Raw genomic sequence first — 22635 nt, 5'->3', positions numbered from 1 at the left:
ACACTTAAGATGACTAAATGCAACATGAAATGGGGAAGATTTAAAAAAAGATGCCTTTGACTTCAGCATGAAACAGATACAAGTGTACGATGAAAATACAACCTCAGTAAAAGTGCCACTTGCCGTAAATGAGTATAACCGTTCATCAAATATGCTCAAAGATCTATCTGCATCTCTGTAAAATAAGAATGTGCATTACTTCAAAAACTGTTAATATCTTAGTATATTTGTTTAGTAAAATACTGCCTCCTGTGTGCTTTGGTGTTTACTTTACCAAAGCAGCTTTTACAAATTCTCCTCCTGGATCCTGACTTGCAGAGGGTGTCCTGCCTTATTCTTTCTCAGCACATCATGGCCTGTACCGTGAAGTCTTTTATATGACAACCAGTCAGAAATGCCCATAAGTATTGACTCTCCCTAACAGGCAATGGCAATAAACCAAATATACTTTCACTTTTCTAACCACACATTGAAACACAAGAATATTCTACAAAGCAGTAGTAGTAAACTTCAATAAATGTAAATGTGATTCAGATTTCCTAGCTTCCTTTCTCTTTAGTTCTCTGTAGTACACACTCATGATGTATTTATGTATTTTCTGTTGTTTGAATGACAAACTCATCTGCCTTTTTAAGAGGCCAGTCTTTGATGAACTTTAAACTTTGTAAAACTAATGCATTGTGCCTGTGTATAAACCAGTGGTTCTCCAAATGTGCTCTGTGGACCTCTCGGGATCCCCAAGACCCCTTCCAGAAGGCCTGAGGTCATAATTGTTCTTTTTTTTTTTGAGACCCAAGTTTTACTCTTGTTGCCCAGGCTGGAGTGCAATGGTGCGATCTCGGCTCACGGCAACCTTTGCCTCCCGGATTCAAGTGATTCTCCTATCCCAGCCTCCCGAGTAGCAGGGATTACAGGCACCTGCCACCACTCCTGACCTCAGGTGATCCGCTTGCCTCGGCCTCCCAAACTGCTGGGATTACAGGCCTGAGCTACTGTGCCTGGCCAACACTGTTCTGAATAATACTAATTAAACCTGAGAAAGCTGATGAAAAATTTTAAAAATTTGTAAAAGTAATACAAAGTCATTGCCTTCTTTTTCACTGACACTTGCCATGATGGTATAAAAGCAAAAGTGGGTACAATGGCTGGTTTCTCAGCATAAATCAGGGCAGTGGTACCAATTATATTAGTAGTCATTCTATTCTTCACTGTCCCCTACAGTTAAAAAACATAGCCTGAATTTCTTAAGAATGTCTTTGATGAAGCAGTAAAAATTAATGTTTTTAAATCTTGACATGTCTCTGTAATATTCTGAATAAGTGGAAAGTTATCGAGAAGCGCTTTTTTTGTTGTTTTTAAAGGATTCGTGATTTAATTGTGAACTGAAAAATCACTTTTTTCACAGAACATCATTTTTATTTAAAAGTACAACTGGGCCAGCGCAGTGGCTCACGCCTGTAGAATCCCAGCACTTTGAGAGGCCAAAGCAGGCAGATGGCTTGAGCTCCTTCAGGAGTTCGAGACCAGCCTAGGCAACATAATGAAACCCTGTCTCTATCAAACATACAAGAAAATTAGCCTGGCGTGGTGCCACACATCTGTGGTCCCAGTTACACAGGAACCTGAGGTGAGAGGATTGCTTGAGCTGAGATCATGCCAATGCACTCCAGCCAAGTGACAGAGTGAAACTCGGTCTAAAAAACAAGTTCTATTATCATTCTCAAAAATAAATGAAGTGAGAGGCTGTCACTTCAAGGGAAATATGTATTTGTTCCCAACGATAAAATTTAAGCTTTCCTGAGGACTTTGAAAAACTTGTTCCTTCTACTGTAGGCTTGACAGCTTTTCAATACTTAAAGGTGTGTTAAAGTAAGATTGGTGGTTAAACTAAAAGTGATTTTTGACACAATAAAACATAAACCAATATATTCCAAGTAATTAATGCATGATATTATAAATGCAAGTATGGAGCAAAAGATCCATTTACTGTGCAAGAAAGATCAATGAGTACTGATGGAATAAACTTATTAATATGTAAAATGCCACTGTAACTAAGAAACCACCACTTGTGAAGTTTTGATTTAGTGTTAACAAATACCCACAACTGTCTGAAAACTTTAAAAATACACCTTCTACCAACTACATATTTGCATGAGGTGAGGTCATCTTATTGCTTCTTTTTTTCTTTTTTTGAGACAGAGTCTCCCTCTGTCACCCAGGCTGGGGTGCAATGGCGAGATCTCGGCTCACTGCAACCTCCGCCTCCCAGGTTCAAGTGATTCTCCTGCCTCAGCCTCCCAAGTAACTGGGACTACAGGCATGCACCACCACGCCCAGCCATTTTTTGTACTTTCAGTAGAGGCAGGTTTCACCATGTTGGTCGGGCTGGTCTCAAACTCCTGACCTCAAGTGATCCACCCACCTCGGCCTCCCAAAATGCTGGGATTACAGGTGTGAACCACCGTGCCCCACCAGCTTATTGCTTTTTTTGTTTGTTTGTTTAGACAGAGTCTTGCTCTGTCACCCAGGCTGGAGTGCAATGGCATGATTTCAGCTCTTTGCAACCTCCGCCTCCCAAGTTCAAGCGGTTCTCCTGCCTCAGCCTCCAGAATAGGTGGGACTACAGGTGCGTGCCACCATGCCCAGCTAAGTTTTCATATTTTTAGTAGAGACGGGATTTCGCCGTGTTAGCCGGGATGATCTCGATCTCCTGACCTTGTGGTCCGCCCGCCTCGGCCTCCCAAAGTGCTGGGATTACAGGTGTGAGCCACCATGCCTGGCCATGCCTGGCTAATTTTTTGTGTTTTTTAGTAGAGATGGGGTTTCATCATGTTAGCCAGGATGGTCTCAATCTCCTGACCTGGTGATCAGCCCACCTAGGCCTCCCAAAGTGCTAGGATTACGGGTGTGAGCCACTGCGCCCAGCCATCTGTAACCCTCTTATCTCAACTAGCTGACATTATTAGTTCACATCCAGTTCAATTTATAAATTAACAGAGGTGCCATGGGCCGGGCACGGTGGCTCATGCCTGTAATCCCAGCACTTTGGGAGGCCGAGGCAGGTGGATCACGAGGTCAGGAGTTCGAGACCATCCTGGCTAACATGGTGAAACCACGTCTCTACTAAAAATACAAAAAATTAGCCGGGTGTCGTGGCAGGCACCTGTAGTCCCTGCTACTTGAGAGGCTGAGGCAGGAGAATGGTGTGAATCCGGGAGGCAGAGCTCGCAGTGAGCCGATATCGCACCACTGCACTCCAGGCGGGGTGACAGAGCAAAACACCATCAAAAAAAAAAAACAAAAAACAAAGAGGTGCCATGTGTACAAAAATCAATGCATATTTATGAACGTTTTTTCAAATCTATTTTCACACATCTTATCTAAATACATAATACAGAAGCCTGTGTGACTTGGGCAATGTGGCCCAGGAGGGCCTAAGACTAACACATCCACCTTGGCAAAAGGACATAAAATATGTCTTATGGTCAGAAAAATCAACATTTTGTGTATTTACTTAGTTTACGAAAAGTACTGAAAATGCTATTATTAGCTGAATTTGTGATTTCCTTTTGAAATTATGAGTTATCCTTATTTTTCCCATTTTATTTTTGCACCAAGGAGACTGCAGTCAAATAAAACAGATACTACACGCACTCGTCGGGGCAGCCGTACTGCAGAAGCACGTTGATGCACTCCTGGCTGGAGGCCTGCCGGGCATAGGTCAGCGCTGTGTTCCCGTGGGCATCTCGGGCCGTGACGTCCACCCCGTACCAGATCAGGAGCTGTGCCAGGACCACATTCCCCTTGCGGCAGGCCAGATGGAGCGCCGTGCAGCCGTCTCCCTCCCCACAGGTCTCGTTCACCTCCTCACGGGAGCCATGTGCCAGCAGCAGGATGACTGTCCGCAGGTCCTCATCAGCGGTGGCCCGCAGCAGGTGCTGGCCCAGGGACAGCTCAGTGCAGGGTACTGGGGCCAGAAAGAGCTTCTTCTCATATTTGGAATGGATCCACCGCTCCTTTTCTTCCCTTGATGACTCTGCTGAAGGTTTTGTCTGCCCCTGGCTGCTCCCTTCCCAGATGCTGTTGGCTAGGTCATTGCCAATAGACGACATGACCTTCATGAGCTCAACTGGCCAGTCATCCAGGTCCAGAGATCGCACACGGGAAAGGCAGGTGCCAAGACTGCGGTGGATTCCTGAGCATTCAATACACATGAGGACTCCCAAGTTCAAACTGGCCCACTTAGGGTTCGGGGTCTCACAGTCCACACAGTGGGAGTTCCCACGCATGTTTTGGATCGACTGCAGGGCCATGGCCTCGCTCTGGCTGGTCAGCCGGAACTTGCCTTTACTGATCTCACATGACTGCAGGCTGGCCAGGATCTGGCTCTGGATGACTTGGACCCAGGCATCCCGCTCCTCATACGTCGTGGCTTTAAAGTGCCACGTTTGGCCAGTGACGGACACAATGATAAACGTTTCTTCTTGTTCCTCAGCAGTGCTGGACAGGCCATCATCTTTTAAGTTGTTGGTGCTTTTCTTCTTTAGGTGTTTCTTTTTATTGGCATGAGGAGGCAGGGGCGGGCTGAGCTTGGGGCTGGTGGTGCTGGAGATACTGGGGCTCATGCATATGGAGTCACCCAGCCCAGTGTCTGAATTGGCTGAGATACGTAGACCGTTCATGTTCTTGGATAGGCCACTGCTTTTAGAGCTGGAGATGGGCACGCAGGCCGATGTGGCTAGGGGTGGCCACTTTCCTGGGACTTTGATGGTAGATGTCCGAAGGTCAATCTCTTTTTCATGAATATTCTTCACATAATCACCTAAGCTTGAATAATAGGTGAGCATGCCATTGGAACACAGGGTGACATGTTTCTTTTTCCATGTCTTCAGCCATTTCCCACTTTGCTTTAAGAGCATGCCCTGTTTAATGGGGATGGCTCTGCCGCTCCCGACGGTGTGAGCATGACTCTCCGGGGCTTTCTTCTCTTTGTCTGGGTCACTCCCTTTCTCAGATGTAAACAGGTTGGACCAGCGCACGGACTGCTTGCAAATGGACGTGGGTGTGTTGGCAGTGGGAGGAACACTGATGTGAAGGTCCTCCTGGCTGGTGCTGGGAGTCGATGGAATGGAGGTGGAATAGTTATTTAAACTCCCACCTCCATTTCTTGTCTGGGTAATGGGCACGGTGGAAACCTGTGTGGAACAGAAGGAGGAATGGCTTTGAAAATTGGGTAGTGACTTGCAGGGTCCTATAGACAGCTCACAATTACCTTTTAAAAAGATACATTTTCTGGGCCAGGCACGGTGGCTCACACCTGTAATCCCAGCACTTTGGGAGGCCAAGGCGGGTGGATCACGAGATCAGGAGTTCAAGACCATCCTGGCCAACATGTGAAACCCTGTCTTTACCAAAAAAAAAAAAAAAAAAATTAGCTGGGCATGGTGGCACATGCCTGTAATTCCAGCTACTTGGGAGGCTGAGGCAGGAGAATTGCTTGAACAGGGACCTGGGAGGCAGAGCCTGCAGTGAGCCAAGATCCCACGATTGCACTCCAGCCTGGGCTACAGAAAGAGAGTCCATCAAAAAAAAAAAAAAAAAGATACATTTTCTGTTGTTTGGATAGTATATTTACTCATACTAGCTCACTAACAGAGCTGCAGATCAGTTCTTATTCCAGCTCATTCTTTTTACAACACTTAAGATGACTAAATGCAACATGAAATGGGGAAGATTTAAAAAAAGATGCCTTTGACTTCAGCATGAAACAGATATAAGTGTACGATGAAAATACAACCTCAATAAAAGTGCCACTTACCGTAAATGAGCATAACCGCTCATCAAATATGCTCAAAGATCTATCTGCATCTCTGTAAAATAAGAATGTGCATTACTTTAAAAACTGTTAATATCTTAGCATATTTGTTTAGTAAAATACTGCCTCCTGTGTGCTTTGGTGTTTACTTTAGCAAAGCAGCTTTTACGAATTCTCCTCCTGGATCCTGACTTGCAGAGGGTGTCCTGCCTTATTCTTTCTCAGCACATCATGGCCTGTACCGTGAAGTCTTTTATACGATAACCAGTCAGAAATGCCCATAAGTATTGACTCTCCCTAACAGGCAATGGCAATAAACCAAATATATTTTCACTTTTCTAACCACACATTGAAACACAAGAATATTCTACAAAGCAGTAGTAGTAAACTTCAATAAATGTAAATGTGATTCACATTTCCTAGCTTCCTTTCTCTTTAGTTCTCTGTAGTATACACTCATGATGTATTTATGTATTTTCTGTTGTTTGAATGACAAACTCATCTGCCTTTTTAAGAGGCCAGTTTTTGATGAACTTTAAACTTTGTAAAACTAATGCATTGTGCCTGTGTATAAACCAGTGGTTCTCCAAATGTGCTCTGTGGACCTCTCGGGATCTCCAAGACCCCTTCCAGAAGGCCTGAGGTCATAATTGTTCTTTTTTTTTTTTGAGACCCAAGTTTTACTCTTGTTGCCCAGGCTGGAGTGCAATGGTGCGATCTTGGCTGACGGCAACCTTTGCCTCCCGGATTCAAGTGATTCTCCTATCCCAGCCTCCCGAGTAGCAGGGATTACAGGCACCTGCCACCACTCCTGACCTCAGGTGATCCGCTTGCCTCGGCCTCCCAAACTGCTGGGATTACAGGCCTGAGCTACTGTGCCTGGCCAACACTGTTCTGAATAATACTAATTAAACCTGAGAAAGCTGATGAAAAATTTTAAAAATTTGTAAAAGTAATACAAAGTCATTGCCTTCTTTTTCACTGACACTTGCCATGATGGTATAAAAGCAAAAGTGGGTACAATGGCTGGTTTCTCAGCATAAATCAGGGTAGTGGTACCAATTATATTAGTAGTCATTCTATTCTTCACTGTCCCCTACAGTTAAAAAACATAGCCTGAATTTCTTAAGAATGTCTTTGATGAAGCAGTAAAAATTAATGTTTTTAAATCTTGACATGTCTCTGTAATATTCTGAATAAGTGGAAAGTTATCGAGAAGCGCTTTTTTTGTTGTTTTTAAAGGATTCGTGATTTAATTGTGAACTGAAAAATCACTTTTTTCACAGAACATCATTTTTATTTAAAAGTACAACTGGGCCAGCGCAGTGGCTCACGCCTGTAGAATCCCAGCACTTTGAGAGGCCAAAGCAGGCAGATGGCTTGAGCTCCTTCAGGAGTTCGAGACCAGCCTAGGCAACATAATGAAACCCTGTCTCTATCAAACATACAAGAAAATTAGCCTGGCGTGGTGCCACACATCTGTGGTCCCAGTTACACAGGAACCTGAGGTGAGAGGATTGCTTGAGCTGAGATCATGCCAATGCACTCCAGCCAAGTGACAGAGTGAAACTCGGTCTAAAAAACAAGTTCTATTATCATTCTCAAAAATAAATGAAGTGAGAGGCTGTCACTTCAAGGGAAATATGTATTTGTTCCCAACGATAAAATTTAAGCTTTCCTGAGGACTTTGAAAAACTTGTTCCTTCTACTGTAGGCTTGACAGCTTTTCAATACTTAAAGGTGTGTTAAAGTAAGATTGGTGGTTAAACTAAAAGTGATTTTTGACACAATAAAACATAAACCAATATATTCCAAGTAATTAATGCATGATATTATAAATGCAAGTATGGAGCAAAAGATCCATTTACTGTGCAAGAAAGATCAATGAGTACTGATGGAATAAACTTATTAATATGTAAAATGCCACTGTAACTAAGAAACCACCACTTGTGAAGTTTTGATTTAGTGTTAACAAATACCCACAACTGTCTGAAAACTTTAAAAATACACCTTCTACCAACTACATATTTGCATGAGGTGAGGTCATCTTATTGCTTCTTTTTTTCTTTTTTTGAGACAGAGTCTCCCTCTGTCACCCAGGCTGGGGTGCAATGGCGAGATCTCGGCTCACTGCAACCTCCGCCTCCCAGGTTCAAGTGATTCTCCTGCCTCAGCCTCCCAAGTAACTGGGACTACAGGCATGCACCACCACGCCCAGCCATTTTTTGTACTTTCAGTAGAGGCAGGTTTCACCATGTTGGTCGGGCTGGTCTCAAACTCCTGACCTCAAGTGATCCACCCACCTCGGCCTCCCAAAATGCTGGGATTACAGGTGTGAACCACCGTGCCCCACCAGCTTATTGCTTTTTTTGTTTGTTTGTTTAGACAGAGTCTTGCTCTGTCACCCAGGCTGGAGTGCAATGGCATGATTTCAGCTCTTTGCAACCTCCGCCTCCCAAGTTCAAGCGGTTCTCCTGCCTCAGCCTCCAGAATAGGTGGGACTACAGGTGCGTGCCACCATGCCCAGCTAAGTTTTCATATTTTTAGTAGAGACGGGATTTCGCCGTGTTAGCCGGGATGATCTCGATCTCCTGACCTTGTGGTCCGCCCGCCTCGGCCTCCCAAAGTGCTGGGATTACAGGTGTGAGCCACCATGCCTGGCCATGCCTGGCTAATTTTTTGTGTTTTTTAGTAGAGATGGGGTTTCATCATGTTAGCCAGGATGGTCTCAATCTCCTGACCTGGTGATCAGCCCACCTAGGCCTCCCAAAGTGCTAGGATTACGGGTGTGAGCCACTGCGCCCAGCCATCTGTAACCCTCTTATCTCAACTAGCTGACATTATTAGTTCACATCCAGTTCAATTTATAAATTAACAGAGGTGCCATGGGCCGGGCACGGTGGCTCATGCCTGTAATCCCAGCACTTTGGGAGGCCGAGGCAGGTGGATCACGAGGTCAGGAGTTCGAGACCATCCTGGCTAACATGGTGAAACCACGTCTCTACTAAAAATACAAAAAATTAGCCGGGTGTCGTGGCAGGCACCTGTAGTCCCTGCTACTTGAGAGGCTGAGGCAGGAGAATGGTGTGAATCCGGGAGGCAGAGCTCGCAGTGAGCCGATATCGCACCACTGCACTCCAGGCGGGGTGACAGAGCAAAACACCATCAAAAAAAAAAAACAAAAAACAAAGAGGTGCCATGTGTACAAAAATCAATGCATATTTATGAACGTTTTTTCAAATCTATTTTCACACATCTTATCTAAATACATAATACAGAAGCCTGTGTGACTTGGGCAATGTGGCCCAGGAGGGCCTAAGACTAACACATCCACCTTGGCAAAAGGACATAAAATATGTCTTATGGTCAGAAAAATCAACATTTTGTGTATTTACTTAGTTTACGAAAAGTACTGAAAATGCTATTATTAGCTGAATTTGTGATTTCCTTTTGAAATTATGAGTTATCCTTATTTTTCCCATTTTATTTTTGCACCAAGGAGACTGCAGTCAAATAAAACAGATACTACACGCACTCGTCGGGGCAGCCGTACTGCAGAAGCACGTTGATGCACTCCTGGCTGGAGGCCTGCCGGGCATAGGTCAGCGCTGTGTTCCCGTGGGCATCTCGGGCCGTGACGTCCACCCCGTACCAGATCAGGAGCTGTGCCAGGACCACATTCCCCTTGCGGCAGGCCAGATGGAGCGCCGTGCAGCCGTCTCCCTCCCCACAGGTCTCGTTCACCTCCTCACGGGAGCCATGTGCCAGCAGCAGGATGACTGTCCGCAGGTCCTCATCAGCGGTGGCCCGCAGCAGGTGCTGGCCCAGGGACAGCTCAGTGCAGGGTACTGGGGCCAGAAAGAGCTTCTTCTCATATTTGGAATGGATCCACCGCTCCTTTTCTTCCCTTGATGACTCTGCTGAAGGTTTTGTCTGCCCCTGGCTGCTCCCTTCCCAGATGCTGTTGGCTAGGTCATTGCCAATAGACGACATGACCTTCATGAGCTCAACTGGCCAGTCATCCAGGTCCAGAGATCGCACACGGGAAAGGCAGGTGCCAAGACTGCGGTGGATTCCTGAGCATTCAATACACATGAGGACTCCCAAGTTCAAACTGGCCCACTTAGGGTTCGGGGTCTCACAGTCCACACAGTGGGAGTTCCCACGCATGTTTTGGATCGACTGCAGGGCCATGGCCTCGCTCTGGCTGGTCAGCCGGAACTTGCCTTTACTGATCTCACATGACTGCAGGCTGGCCAGGATCTGGCTCTGGATGACTTGGACCCAGGCGTCCCGCTCCTCATACGTCGTGGCTTTAAAGTGCCACGTTTGGCCAGTGACGGACACAATGATAAACGTTTCTTCTTGTTCCTCAGCAGTGCTGGACAGGCCATCATCTTTTAAGTTGTTGGTGCTTTTCTTCTTTAGGTGTTTCTTTTTATTGGCATGAGGAGGCAGGGGCGGGCTGAGCTTGGGGCTGGTGGTGCTGGAGATACTGGGGCTCATGCATATGGAGTCACCCAGCCCAGTGTCTGAATTGGCTGAGATACGTAGACCGTTCATGTTCTTGGATAGGCCACTGCTTTTAGAGCCGGAGATGGGCACGCAGGCCGATGTGGCTAGGGGTGGCCACTTTCCTGGGACTTTGATGGTAGATGTCCGAAGGTCAATCTCTTTTTCATGAATATTCTTCACATAATCACCTAAGCTTGAATAATAGGTGAGCATGCCATTGGAACACAGGGTGACATGTTTCTTTTTCCATGTCTTCAGCCATTTCCCACTTTGCTTTAAGAGCATGCCCTGTTTAATGGGGATGGCTCTGCCGCTCCCGACGGTGTGAGCATGACTCTCCGGGGCTTTCTTCTCTTTGTCTGGGTCACTCCCTTTCTTAGATGTAAACAGGTTGGACCAGCGCACGGACTGCTTGCAAATGGACGTGGGTGTGTTGGCAGTGGGAGGAACACTGATGTGAAGGTCCTCCTGGCTGGTGCTGGGAGTTGATGGAATGGAGGTGGAATAGTTATTTAAACTCCCACCTCCATTTCTTGTCTGGGTAATGGGCACGGTGGAAACCTGTGTGGAACAGAAGGAGGAATGGCTTTGAAAATTGGGTAGTGACTTGCAGGGTCCTATAGACAGCTCACAATTACCTTTTAAAAAGATACATTTTCTGGGCCAGGCACGGTGGCTCACACCTGTAATCCCAGCACTTTGGGAGGCCAAGGCGGGTGGATCACGAGATCAGGAGTTCAAGACCATCCTGGCCAACATGTGAAACCCTGTCTTTACCAAAAAAAAAAAAAAAAAATTAGCTGGGCATGGTGGCACATGCCTGTAATTCCAGCTACTTGGGAGGCTGAGGCAGGAGAATTGCTTGAACAGGGACCTGGGAGGCAGAGCCTGCAGTGAGCCAAGATCCCACGATTGCACTCCAGCCTGGGCTACAGAAAGAGAGTCCATCAAAAAAAAAAAAAAAAAAAGATACATTTTCTGTTGTTTGGATAGTATATTTACTCATACTAGCTCACTAACAGAGCTGCAGATCAGTTCTTATTCCAGCTCATTCTTTTTACAACACTTAAGATGACTAAATGCAACATGAAATGGGGAAGATTTAAAAAAAGATGCCTTTGACTTCAGCATGAAACAGATATAAGTGTACGATGAAAATACAACCTCAATAAAAGTGCCACTTACCGTAAATGAGCATAACCGCTCATCAAATATGCTCAAAGATCTATCTGCATCTCTGTAAAATAAGAATGTGCATTACTTTAAAAACTGTTAATATCTTAGCATATTTGTTTAGTAAAATACTGCCTCCTGTGTGCTTTGGTGTTTACTTTAGCAAAGCAGCTTTTACGAATTCTCCTCCTGGATCCTGACTTGCAGAGGGTGTCCTGCCTTATTCTTTCTCAGCACATCATGGCCTGTACCGTGAAGTCTTTTATACGATAACCAGTCAGAAATGCCCATAAGTATTGACTCTCCCTAACAGGCAATGGCAATAAACCAAATATATTTTCACTTTTCTAACCACACATTGAAACACAAGAATATTCTACAAAGCAGTAGTAGTAAACTTCAATAAATGTAAATGTGATTCACATTTCCTAGCTTCCTTTCTCTTTAGTTCTCTGTAGTATACACTCATGATGTATTTATGTATTTTCTGTTGTTTGAATGACAAACTCATCTGCCTTTTTAAGAGGCCAGTCTTTGATGAACTTTAAACTTTGTAAAACTAATGCATTGTGCCTGTGTATAAACCAGTGGTTCTCCAAATGTGCTCTGTGGACCTCTCGGGATCCCCAAGACCCCTTCCAGAAGGCCTGAGGTCATAATTGTTCTTTTTTTTTTTTGAGACCCAAGTTTTACTCTTGCTGCCCAGGCTGGAGTGCAATGGTGCGATCTCGGCTCACGGCAACCTTTGCCTCCCGGATTCAAGTGATTCTCCTATCCCAGCCTCCCGAGTAGCAGGGATTACAGGCACCTGCCACCACTCCTGACCTCAGGTGATCCGCTTGCCTCGGCCTCCCAAACTGCTGGGATTACAGGCCTGAGCTACTGTGCCTGGCCAACACTGTTCTGAATAATACTAATTAAACCTGAGAAAGCTGATGAAAAATTTTAAAAATTTGTAAAAGTAATACAAAGTCATTGCCTGCTTTTTCACTGACACTTGCCATGACGGTATAAAAGCAAAAGTGGGTACAACGGCTGGTTTCTCAGCATAAATCAAGGCAGTGGTACCAATTATATTAGTAGTCATTCTATTCTTCACTGTCCCCTACAGTTAAAAAACATAGCCTGAATTTCTTAAGAATGTCTTTGATGAAGCAGTAAAAATTAATGTTTTTAAATCTTAACATGTCTCTTTAATATTCTGAATAAGTGGAAAGTTAACGAGAAGCGCTTTTTTTTGTTGTTTTTAAAGAATTTGTGATTTAATTGTGAACTGAAAAGTCACTTTTTTCACAGAACATCATTTTTATTTAAAAGTACAACTGGGCCAGCGCAGTGGCTCACGCCTGTAGAATCCCAGCACTTTGAGAGGCCAAAGCAGGCAGATGGCTTGAGCTCCTTCAGGAGTTCGAGACCAGCCTAGGCAACATAACGAAACCCTGTCTCTATCAAACATACAAGAAAATTAGCCTGGCGTGGTGCCACGCATCTGTGGTCCCAGCTACACAGGAACCTGAGGTGAGAGGATTGCTTGAGCTGAGATCATGCCAATGCACTCCAGCCAAGTGACAGAGTGAAACTCGGTCTAAAAAACAAGTTCTATTATCATTCTCAAACATAAATGAAGTGAGAGGTTGTCACTTCAAGGGAAATATGTATTTGTTCCCAACGATAAAATTTAAGCTTTCCTGAGGACTTTGAGAAACTTGTTCCTTCTACTGTAGGCTTGACAGCTTTTCAATACTTAAAGGTGTGTTAAAAGTAAGATTGGTGGTTCAACTAAAAGTGATTTTTGACACAATAAAACATAAACCAATATATTCCAAGTAATTAATGCATGATATTATAAATGCAAGTATGGAGCAAGAGATCCATTTACTGTGCAAGAAAGATCAATGAGTACTGATGGAATAAACTTATTAATATGTAAAATGCCACTGTAATTTAAGAAACCACCACTTGTGAAGTTTTGATTTAGTGTTAACAAATACCCACAACTGTCTGAAAACTTTAAAAATACACCTTCTACCAACTACATATTTGCATAAGGTGAGGTCATCTTATTGCTTCTTTTTTTCTTTTTTTGAGACAGAGTCTCCCTCTGTCACCCAGGCTGGGGTGCAATGGCGAGATCTCGGCTCACTGCAACCTCCGCCTCCCAGGTTCAAGTGATTCTCCTGCCTCAGCCTCCCAAGTAACTGGGACTACAGGCATGCACCACCACGCCCAGCCATTTTTTGTACTTTCAGTAGAGGCGGGTTTCACCATGTTGGTCGGGCTGGTCTCAAACTCCTGACCTCAAGTGATCCACCCACCTTGGCCTCCCAAAATGCTGGGATTACAGGTGTGAACCACCGCGCCCCACCAGCTTATTGCTTTTTTTGTTTGTTTGTTTAGACAGAGTCTTGCTCTGTCACCCAGGCTGGAGTGCAATGGCATGATCTCAGCTCTTTGCAACCTCTGCCTCCCAAGTTCAAGCGGTTCTCCTGCCTCTGCCTCCAGCATAGGTGGGACTACAGGTGCGTGCCACCATGCCCAGCTAAGTTTTTGTATTTTTAGTACAGAGGGGGTTTCACCGCGTTAGCCGGGATGGTCTCGATCTCCTGACCTTGTGGTCCGCCCACCTCGGCCTCCCAAAGTGCTCGGATTACAGGCGTGAGCCACTGCACCCAGCCTCTTATTGCTTCTTTAAAGTAAATTGCAAAGAAAGCTCTAGAGAATCCATTTGTCTCCTATTAAGCTCAACATGAGAGACTTTAAATAATATAAATACATGACACACTTTTTACTCAACTTTTTGTTGTAGAAAAGTTATTTTTCAAAGAAAAATTTCTGTTAACAGTACTGTTCTCAAGGAATATTTACAACCTGCGTCATGGGTTACTACTGATATCTAGTTGGTAGAGGCCAAGAATACTGCTAAACTCTCTGCAATGCACAAGCCAGTCCTCACAACAAAGCATTATCTAGCCCATAATATCAACAGTGGTAAGGCTGTGAAATCTAAACGAAAAATAGATTTTGAAAAAAATTTCAATTGTATATTTCTACCACAGTTAATATCAATATAATCAATATAAACACATACTCTTTGAGATTCTCAATCATTTAACAATTAAGAGTCTTAAGGAACAAAGAAAAGACAAATAATTTGCTTTGATATTTTAGTAGGCACAATACAGCTTATGATGTCTAAAGCTGTGACCTAACACTGAGCTTGACATCTTGCAAAGTAATTAGCTAGAATAACAAGACAGGTTTCTAAAAAGCTCAGCTTTGCATGATATGATGAGGTATCTCCAAGGTCACACTGTGGAAGGAAAAAAAATTCATAACAATAGATGTTATCATTTTTAGGCCTGAAGACATTTTTTAAAAGGGGGGCAGAGGAAACTCTCCTAGTGGCCCTGAAATTCAAATTTTCTGGATCAGAACAGTACCATAAGGGCACTTTGTTTTCATTTCTTCGTTTGTCACAAAAATATGAGAACCAAAATGCGAGGAAATATGCCATTAGAAGACGCGTTTCTGTTGGTGATTATAATATATAAATAATAACAGATTTCCGTTATATGCTTTTCTACCCACGAAACCTTTTGTCCCATGCGATTTATTTTATCTATTTATTTATGTTTTGACCCAGAGTCTGTCTCTGTTGCTCAGACTTGACTGCAGTGGTGCGATCTTGACTCCTCACAACCTCCACCACCCAGGTTCAAGCGATTCTCATGCCTCAGCCTCCCAAGAAGCTGGGACTACAAGTTTGTGCCACTATGTCCAGGTAATTGTTTTTTTTTTTTTTTTTTGCGGGGTGGGTGGGTGGATGGAGTTTTGCTCTTGTTGCCCAGGCTGGAGTGCAATGGTGTAATCTCAGCTCACCACAACCTCTGCCTCCCAGGTTCAAGAGATTCTCCTGCCTCAGCCTCCCAAGTGGCTGGGATTACAGGCATGTGCCACCACACTCAGCTAATTTTGTAGAGTGAGGCTCAAAACAACCGAGGGAAGGCAAATCTCAATTTTAGTAATAGGTCTACACGATATTAGCACTTTTTAAAAAGCCCGTAACATTAGCATGTAAGATGGGTATGTCTGTAGTGCTTCAAGTAGTTTTCATCTCTGAAATAAGTTTAAAATCACAGAATTTAAAGTTACATGCTGGAAAGGAACAATGACCTTATGTGACATTTAATTCAACACTCATTTTACAGATCAGGGAAACAAACCTTAAAACTGACTTGCCCAAGGTCCCACCAAATAGGAGCAGTTTCTCATCCTAAACTCAAATTAAGCAGTGGCTCTCAAACTTTGCTGCACATTAAAACCACCTGAGAAGCTTTAATATGTGCCTCATCTTCAACATGAGACATTTTAATTTAATTAGTATTGGGTATGGCTTTGGGCATCAAGGTTGTTGGTAAAAGTTTCCCAGGTGATTTCAATGTGCAGCAAAGTTTGGAATGATTGAGCTGGGGTGAAAATCAGAATCTTCTGGGATGCTTTTCTTCACAGAAAGATGCCTCACATCCATCCCTATTTTCCTGAAAGTCTTCTCAGTGCCTAGAGATAGAGGGAAAGTGGAGATGGGAAGATACGTGTGTTTGCAGACCTGTATTTTGAAAAAAAAACCTTGCATAAGTGATCTCAGTGAGTTCTACCTATCCCACTGACAACAGTGCACTACTGATTCATGAAAAAACATTTTTCAAAATATTTTCTTGAAGCCAATTTGCCCTATTAATTTGCTCAATAAACCTTTATTTCACCAACAGTGAATACACCAAATGATTATTTCTCAAATTTGCTGATGGCAAATTAAAACTTACTATACTTTCAAAAGTAGACTTCTAAAAAGTAGAATAATCAGGAAAAAAGCACGAAATTTGTTTGAGCAAAATTAATCTTCAAAGCTGCTTTTGAATTGTATGCTAACATATCAAAATCTTTGGAAGTCAAAAGAAGCCAGGGACTCTAGTCAAAGTAATTTTTGTGTATGTGTGCTCAAAGATTTAAGAGACTTGGCTGACTACAGACATTTAGTGATTACTCAATAGGTCCCAAAGCTCAGGACTTGAGACAGAGTTTGAGTTCAGTTTTTGTTCGAAACACAATTTCCTCTCAACTATTGTTAAAACGGAGGGAGGAAAGTGACATTATTATGAGTGTAAACTTGCCACTTTTAATTGAAGTAAAAGTTATTGACAATTGAATTAGCTAAAAAGGCTAGTGCATTTGAAACAAAATTGTTTATAAGCTAGTTATGTTTACAGAATGAAAAGTAAAATTAAAGACAATAATATTCTAAATTAGCACTTTCCAAACTGTGTTCTAAAAATCAAGACTAATAACCCAAGGAGATGAGAATAATGTACACTGGACAGCCCCTATGGAGCTGGTGGTGGTGTTGGTTGTTGTTCCTTTTAAAATAAACTTCATCTCAGGGTGCTCTCAAAGCGCATCTTTGTGGCCCACGAGGTGCTCATGCACAATGGGAGAAATTCAAATGCAGATACACTGTGGTGCCAGAAGAAGAAAAGCTGTTCCTTCTTCCAAGGCTAATGTCCAAAGTAGTGCACACTGATTTAGGCCTATAATGCATTGAAAAACTAAGTTTTCACAAAAAACATTCAATAAAGGGAACCTACCCTTCTCACTGTGTTCAACATTGTCTAAAGGCATAAAGGCATCAAAAAGATACACTGTTTCTGGGATTGCTTCTTTGCTAACTGATTTTTCCTTCCACCACGACGTCTAAGATTAAAAGAGAAACTGATACTTACTATTTAGAATCTGGATATCAATATATGGTTGATTCCAATTTCTTAAACTGATTGCTGAAGAGGACAACCAAATGGCTGAAATAATTTTAGCATAAAGGAATCTGTCCCTCGGCAGTATAGTTGTACTCACGATATTATTGGCATTGTAAGATAATGCTGGCTGGCTGTGCTGTCATCAAGGAATATTGTCAAACACGAGCTGCATTTTTGACTGAAACGCTCAGTAGATACCTGAAGGGGAAGGGAAGTATAAGTCAAACTTACCAAAGTGTATTTTTTTCTCAGTTAAAATGTCAAATGACAAAGCACTAAGATATTTCTCACACTCTATGAACTGCCTGAGTGGTATCATGTGCACTCTATAGAAAACCCATTGGAGGCTCTCAACTTCCAGAGATGATGTTTAAGATATGGGTTATAAAATGCTGCCCTTAATATGGTACCTGTCATCAAACCTAACAAGGATTTTATGAATTACCGTTAAAGATAATGGGAAAAGTCGGCTTCGCATTGTCTCAAAAAAAATAAAGAAAAGTTTAAAATAAGATTTCATTGTTTTTTTCTACAGCTATATAAAGCAGCCGAGAATTTCTATTATTTAATTAATTAATTAATTTATTTATTTATTTTTGAGACGGAGTCTCGCTCTGTCACCCAGGCTGGAGTGCAGTGGCGCAATCTCGGCTTACTGCAAACTCTGCCTCCCGGGTTCACGCCATTCTCCTGACTCAGCCTCCTGAGCAGCTGGGACTACAGGCGCCCGCCACCACGCCCGGCTAATTTTTTGTATTTTTAGTAGAGATGGGGTTTCACCGTGTTAGCCAGGATGGTCTCGACCTCCTCACCTCGCGATCCACCTGCCTCAGCCTCCCAAAGTACTGGGATTACAGGCGTGAGCCACTGCGCCCGGCCCTTCTATTATTTATTTACTATGATAAAATGTAATGTATTAAATAATCCTGCTACAAGAGCATTTTATTGCAGTGAATACAAGACTAATGCATTTACTAAATTACTAATCCTAAATGTATTATTATTTCAGGTGATATTGTTACAAAAGAAGTGTTTCAGATTCAGAGGCTCTGTGTGCCAGGGCTGCTAGGCCACCAACAAGTGAGGAAGCCACAGGTTTCTCTAGTCCTATTTTCTTATGTGGAGGATAAAAAGAGTATCACTTAAATATTCTCTCACACCCTGAAAACAAATGACAACTTAAAAAATCTAACTTTCACTTCATGTTTAAATAAGACTGCCATGACATGACTCAAATGAGACTCTCAGAGTATACTTTGCATTCATTTCAAAACTTGATCAATTTCATTCTATAGATCATCTGACCTGCACCTAGCCATTTTCCTGCTCTACCCCTGCGCTCTGCCTGGAATACTGCTTTTCTCTTTCCTTGCTTCTGCAAGCTTGACTCCAGCTACCCTCTTGGATCTCTTTGTCGGCAGCCACACCAAAAAATGTATTTTTGTACACTAATTAGTTGAACTCACCACTGCTTACAAGATACTAATTCCTGCAGAGGATTCCCCTCATGAGAAAGTATGCCTCTACATAGGAGTAAGGGAGGGCCCTTACTCTTCCTACCTCCAGCTGCTGAGCATAGAATTTTGAGTAAATCCAAAACTTTGACAAGTGTTTGACAATTCAGTTATCATTTGGAAGATAAGTCTTACTACATTTAATTACAGCAAAAACACTACTAACAGTTTACTGTTTATAGGTATTATTTAAGGTAGTCACCAAATAGAAACAAATAATCTAACGTCAGTCAGCATAAATCAGAGTATGAAATTTTACGATATTTAACAAGAAATGGAAGGGGTTACTTAGTAGTTTTAAGGTTTAATGACAAAAACTAGAAAATAATCGTACCTACTAATTTAGTAAGTCAAAACCAAAGCCTTACCATCAAAGGTGCAGTACCCGTTGGATGCCGATGCCCACCCACTGACTTCTCCTGCTGTACCTGCTGCCTCTCATTTTAACCCATTAAAAATACTAAAGTTGCTTTCCTTGTAGACATCTTTCACCTCCTTGGTTAGGTCTATTCCTAAGTATTTTATTTTAGTTTAATTTATTTTTGCAGCTATCAGAAAAGGGGTTGATTTCTTGGTTTGATTCTAAGCTTGGTCGCTTCTAGGGTACAACAGATCTACTGATTTGTGTACATTAATTTTGTCTCCTGAAACTTTGCTGAATTCATTTATCAGTTCTAGGAGCTTTTTGGAGGAGTCTTTAGGGTTTCCTAGGTCTATGATCATATCATCATCAAACAGCAACAGTTTGACTTCCTCTTTACTGATCTGGATGCCTTTTATTGCTTTCTCTTGTGTGATTGTGCTGGTTAGGCCTTCCAGTAGTATGTTGAATACAAGTGGTGAGAATGGGCATCCTTGTCTTGTTCCAGTTCTCGGGGGGAATGCTTTCAACTTTTCTCCCTTTCAGTATTATGTTGGCTGTGGGTTTGTCATAGATGGCTTTTATTACATTGAGCTATGACCCTTGTATTCCAATTTTGCTGAGGGTTTTAATCATAAAAGGATGCTGCATTTTGTCAAATGTTTTTCTGCATCTATTAAGATGATCATGCGATTTTTTTGTTTTTAATTCTGTTTATGTGGTGTATCACATTTATTGACTTGTGTATGTTAATCCATCCCTGCATCCCTGGTAATGAAACTCATTTGATCATGGTGGATTATCCTTTTTTTTTTTTTTTTGAGATGGAGTCTCATTCTGTTGCCCAGGCTGGAGTATGCAGTGGGGTGATCTTGGCTCACTGCAACCTCCGCCTCCCAGGTTCAAGCAATTCTCCTGCCTCAGCCACCTGAGTAGATGGGATTACAGGTGAGTGCCACCATGCCCGGCTAACTTTTGTATTTTTAGTAGAGATGGGGTTTCACCATGTTGGCCAGGCTGGTCTCGAACTCCTGACCTCATGAACCGCCCACCTCAGCCTCCCAAAGTGCTGGGATTACAGGTGTGAGCCACCGTGCCTGGGTGGATTATCTTTCTGATATGCCGTTGGGAACTACAAAGCATTGCTGAATGAAGTCATGGACACAAACAAATGGAAAGACATCCCATGCTCATGAATGGGTAGAATGAATATTGTGAAAATGACCATATTGCCAAAAGCAATCTACAAATTCAATGCAATTCCCATCAAAATGCCACCATCCTTCTTCACAGAACTAGAAAAAACAATCCGAAAATTTATATGGACCGAACAAGAACCCGCACAGCCAAAACAAAACTAAGCAAAAACAACAAATCTGGAGGCATGACATTACCTGATTTCAAAGGCCATAGTCACCAAAATAGCATGGTACTGGTATAAAAATAGGCACATACACCAATGGAACAGAATAGAGAACCCAGAAATAAACTCAAATACCTATAGCCAACTGATTTTCAACAAAGCCAACTAAAACATAAAGTGAAGAAAGTAAACCCTATTCAACAAATGGTGCTGAGGTAATTGGCAAGTCACATGCGGGAGAATGAAACTGGATCCTCAACTCTCACCTTACACAAAAAGCAACTCAAGATGGATCAAGGACATAAATCTATGACCTGAAACCATAAAAGTCAGAAATCTTTAAAAGGTGGACACACTAAGCTAAAGACTTTTCTGGATAAATTTAATACTTAGGAAAGTAGAAGAGATTTAGAAAATCCACAAAACGAGGTCCATGCTACCACCACCAGGTCCACATTGTAATTTAAAGAAATCAAGAGAGACATCCTTTTATGTCAAAATATCAATTTCTTAACTATTTGAGTGTTTACTTACATGGTTTGTATAGTTGCTTCTTCTTATTTCTACAACTAAGAATAAAAAAAAAAACTGGTCACTTCTGATACAAATACCATAAAATAAAAGTAGTTGTTAACATTTTACTGATTACTGCTATATAAAATGAGACAAAATTCCATTAAAAAATAATTTTCAATAATTTATAATTTAAATTATCTGGCATGATTAATTTCATAAAGTCAAATCTAAAAACTTAGCTTTTCATTTAGTTTACTTTTTGTTTCTATTACATACAAATGAAAGAATCCTCATGTACAAAAGAAAAGGGCAAAAAAATTAGGCCAGATGAAAAATTTAGCTAATAAAACGTTTAACTCTTGCATATATGAGCCATGATCCATTAGTATTCTCTCATTCTGCATTTACATTAATTATCAGACTCTAAGAGCTAACAGCTCTAAGAACTACTTCCTGACCAGGCACCTATCTCTAGATGCAACAGAATCCCTGTAAGCATCTTGCACCACACTTAGTGGTTATCTACTAATATGTCACTAAAAACAAAACAAAATTAAAAAAGGGTCTTTACACAACTGGAAAGTAACCTATCTTAAATTCTTTTTTCTTTTTTTTTTTTGAGACGGAGTCTCACTCTGTCACCTAGGCTCGAGTGCAGTGGCAGGATCTCAGCTCACTGCAACCTCTGCCTCCCAGGTTCAAGCGATTCTCCAGCCTTAGCCTCCTGACTAGCTGGGACTACAGGCATGTGCCACCATGCCTAGCTAATTTTTTTTTGTATTTTTAGTAGAGATGGGGTTACACTGTGTTAGCCAGGATGGTCTTGATCTCCTAACCTCGTGATCCACCCACCTCAGCCTCCCAAAGAGCTGGGATTACAGGCGTAAGCCACAGAGCCTGGCCTAAATTTTAATGTTAAAATGAGTATACAAACCTAATTGGACATGGTGTCTGCAGCACAAAAAATCATTTTTTTTTTCCCTAAAAAAAGGCCAGAATAATAAAAGCCCCAAGAGGGACTTGGACCATGCTTTGTTTCCGACACTGCCTCTGCCTTTGATGCTGGAAGGGCCTTGTAGGCAAAAGTTCCTACCACTGAAGACTGAGGGACATGGAGTAGCTTCTCTTTTACTGCTTCCACGCTCTCTAGGTGTGAGAAGCCCATGGCTCTGGAAGGAACTGGGAAATACAATTCTGATATGTTTTGATATGTTTCCCCTCCAAGTCTCATGTGAACATGTGACCCTTAATGTTGGAGATAGGGCTTAGTGGGAGGTGTTTGGGTAATGGCGGTGGATTCCTTATGAATGGCTTGGTCCCATCCCCACCGTAATAAGCAAATTCTCATTATGGTATATTTAAAAGACTGTGGTACTGGCCGGGTGTGGTGGCTGAAGCCTGTAATCCCAGCACTTTGGGAGGCTGAAGCAGGCAGATCACTTGAGGTCAGGAGTTTCAGACCAGCTTGGCCAACGTGGTGAAACCCCGTCTCTACCAAAAATACAAAAATTAGCCAGGTGTTATGGTGCCTGCCTATAGTCCCAATTACTCGGGAGGCTGAGGCAGGA

At 42.5% G+C, this 22635-nt stretch overlaps 1 protein-coding gene across 2 annotated transcripts in view; it reads right to left on the bottom strand.

Annotated features, from left to right (window-relative positions):
• LOC129480602 (arf-GAP with GTPase, ANK repeat and PH domain-containing protein 11-like) overlaps positions 1-22635 on the bottom strand; it is a 61868-nt gene that overhangs the window by 2373 nt on the left and 36860 nt on the right. The window contains exons 13-20 of one of the 2 annotated variants that reach the window (XM_055274571.2): positions 21086-21120; positions 17411-17511; positions 14780-14813; positions 11516-11569; positions 9351-10891; positions 5819-5870; positions 3655-5195; positions 124-175 (exon numbers count right to left, since the gene is read on the bottom strand). In XM_055274571.2, coding sequence (XP_055130546.2) covers positions 124-175; positions 3655-5195; positions 5819-5870; positions 9351-10891; positions 11516-11569; positions 14780-14813; positions 17411-17511; positions 21086-21120 — 3410 coding nt within the window. Of the gene's footprint in view, positions 1-123; positions 176-3654; positions 5196-5818; positions 5871-9018; positions 10892-11515; positions 11570-14779; positions 14814-17410; positions 17512-21085; positions 21121-22635 lie in introns of those variants that run through there. The other variant, XM_063637911.1, reaches the window with a different exon arrangement.

The sequence above is a fragment of the Symphalangus syndactylus genome, chromosome 4 (genome assembly GCF_028878055.3).
Source record: "Symphalangus syndactylus isolate Jambi chromosome 4, NHGRI_mSymSyn1-v2.1_pri, whole genome shotgun sequence".
NCBI classification, from domain to species: Eukaryota; Metazoa; Chordata; class Mammalia; order Primates; family Hylobatidae; genus Symphalangus; species Symphalangus syndactylus.
The sequence above is the reverse complement of the archived record's forward strand: the minus strand, read 5'-3'. Positions and strand labels throughout refer to the sequence as shown.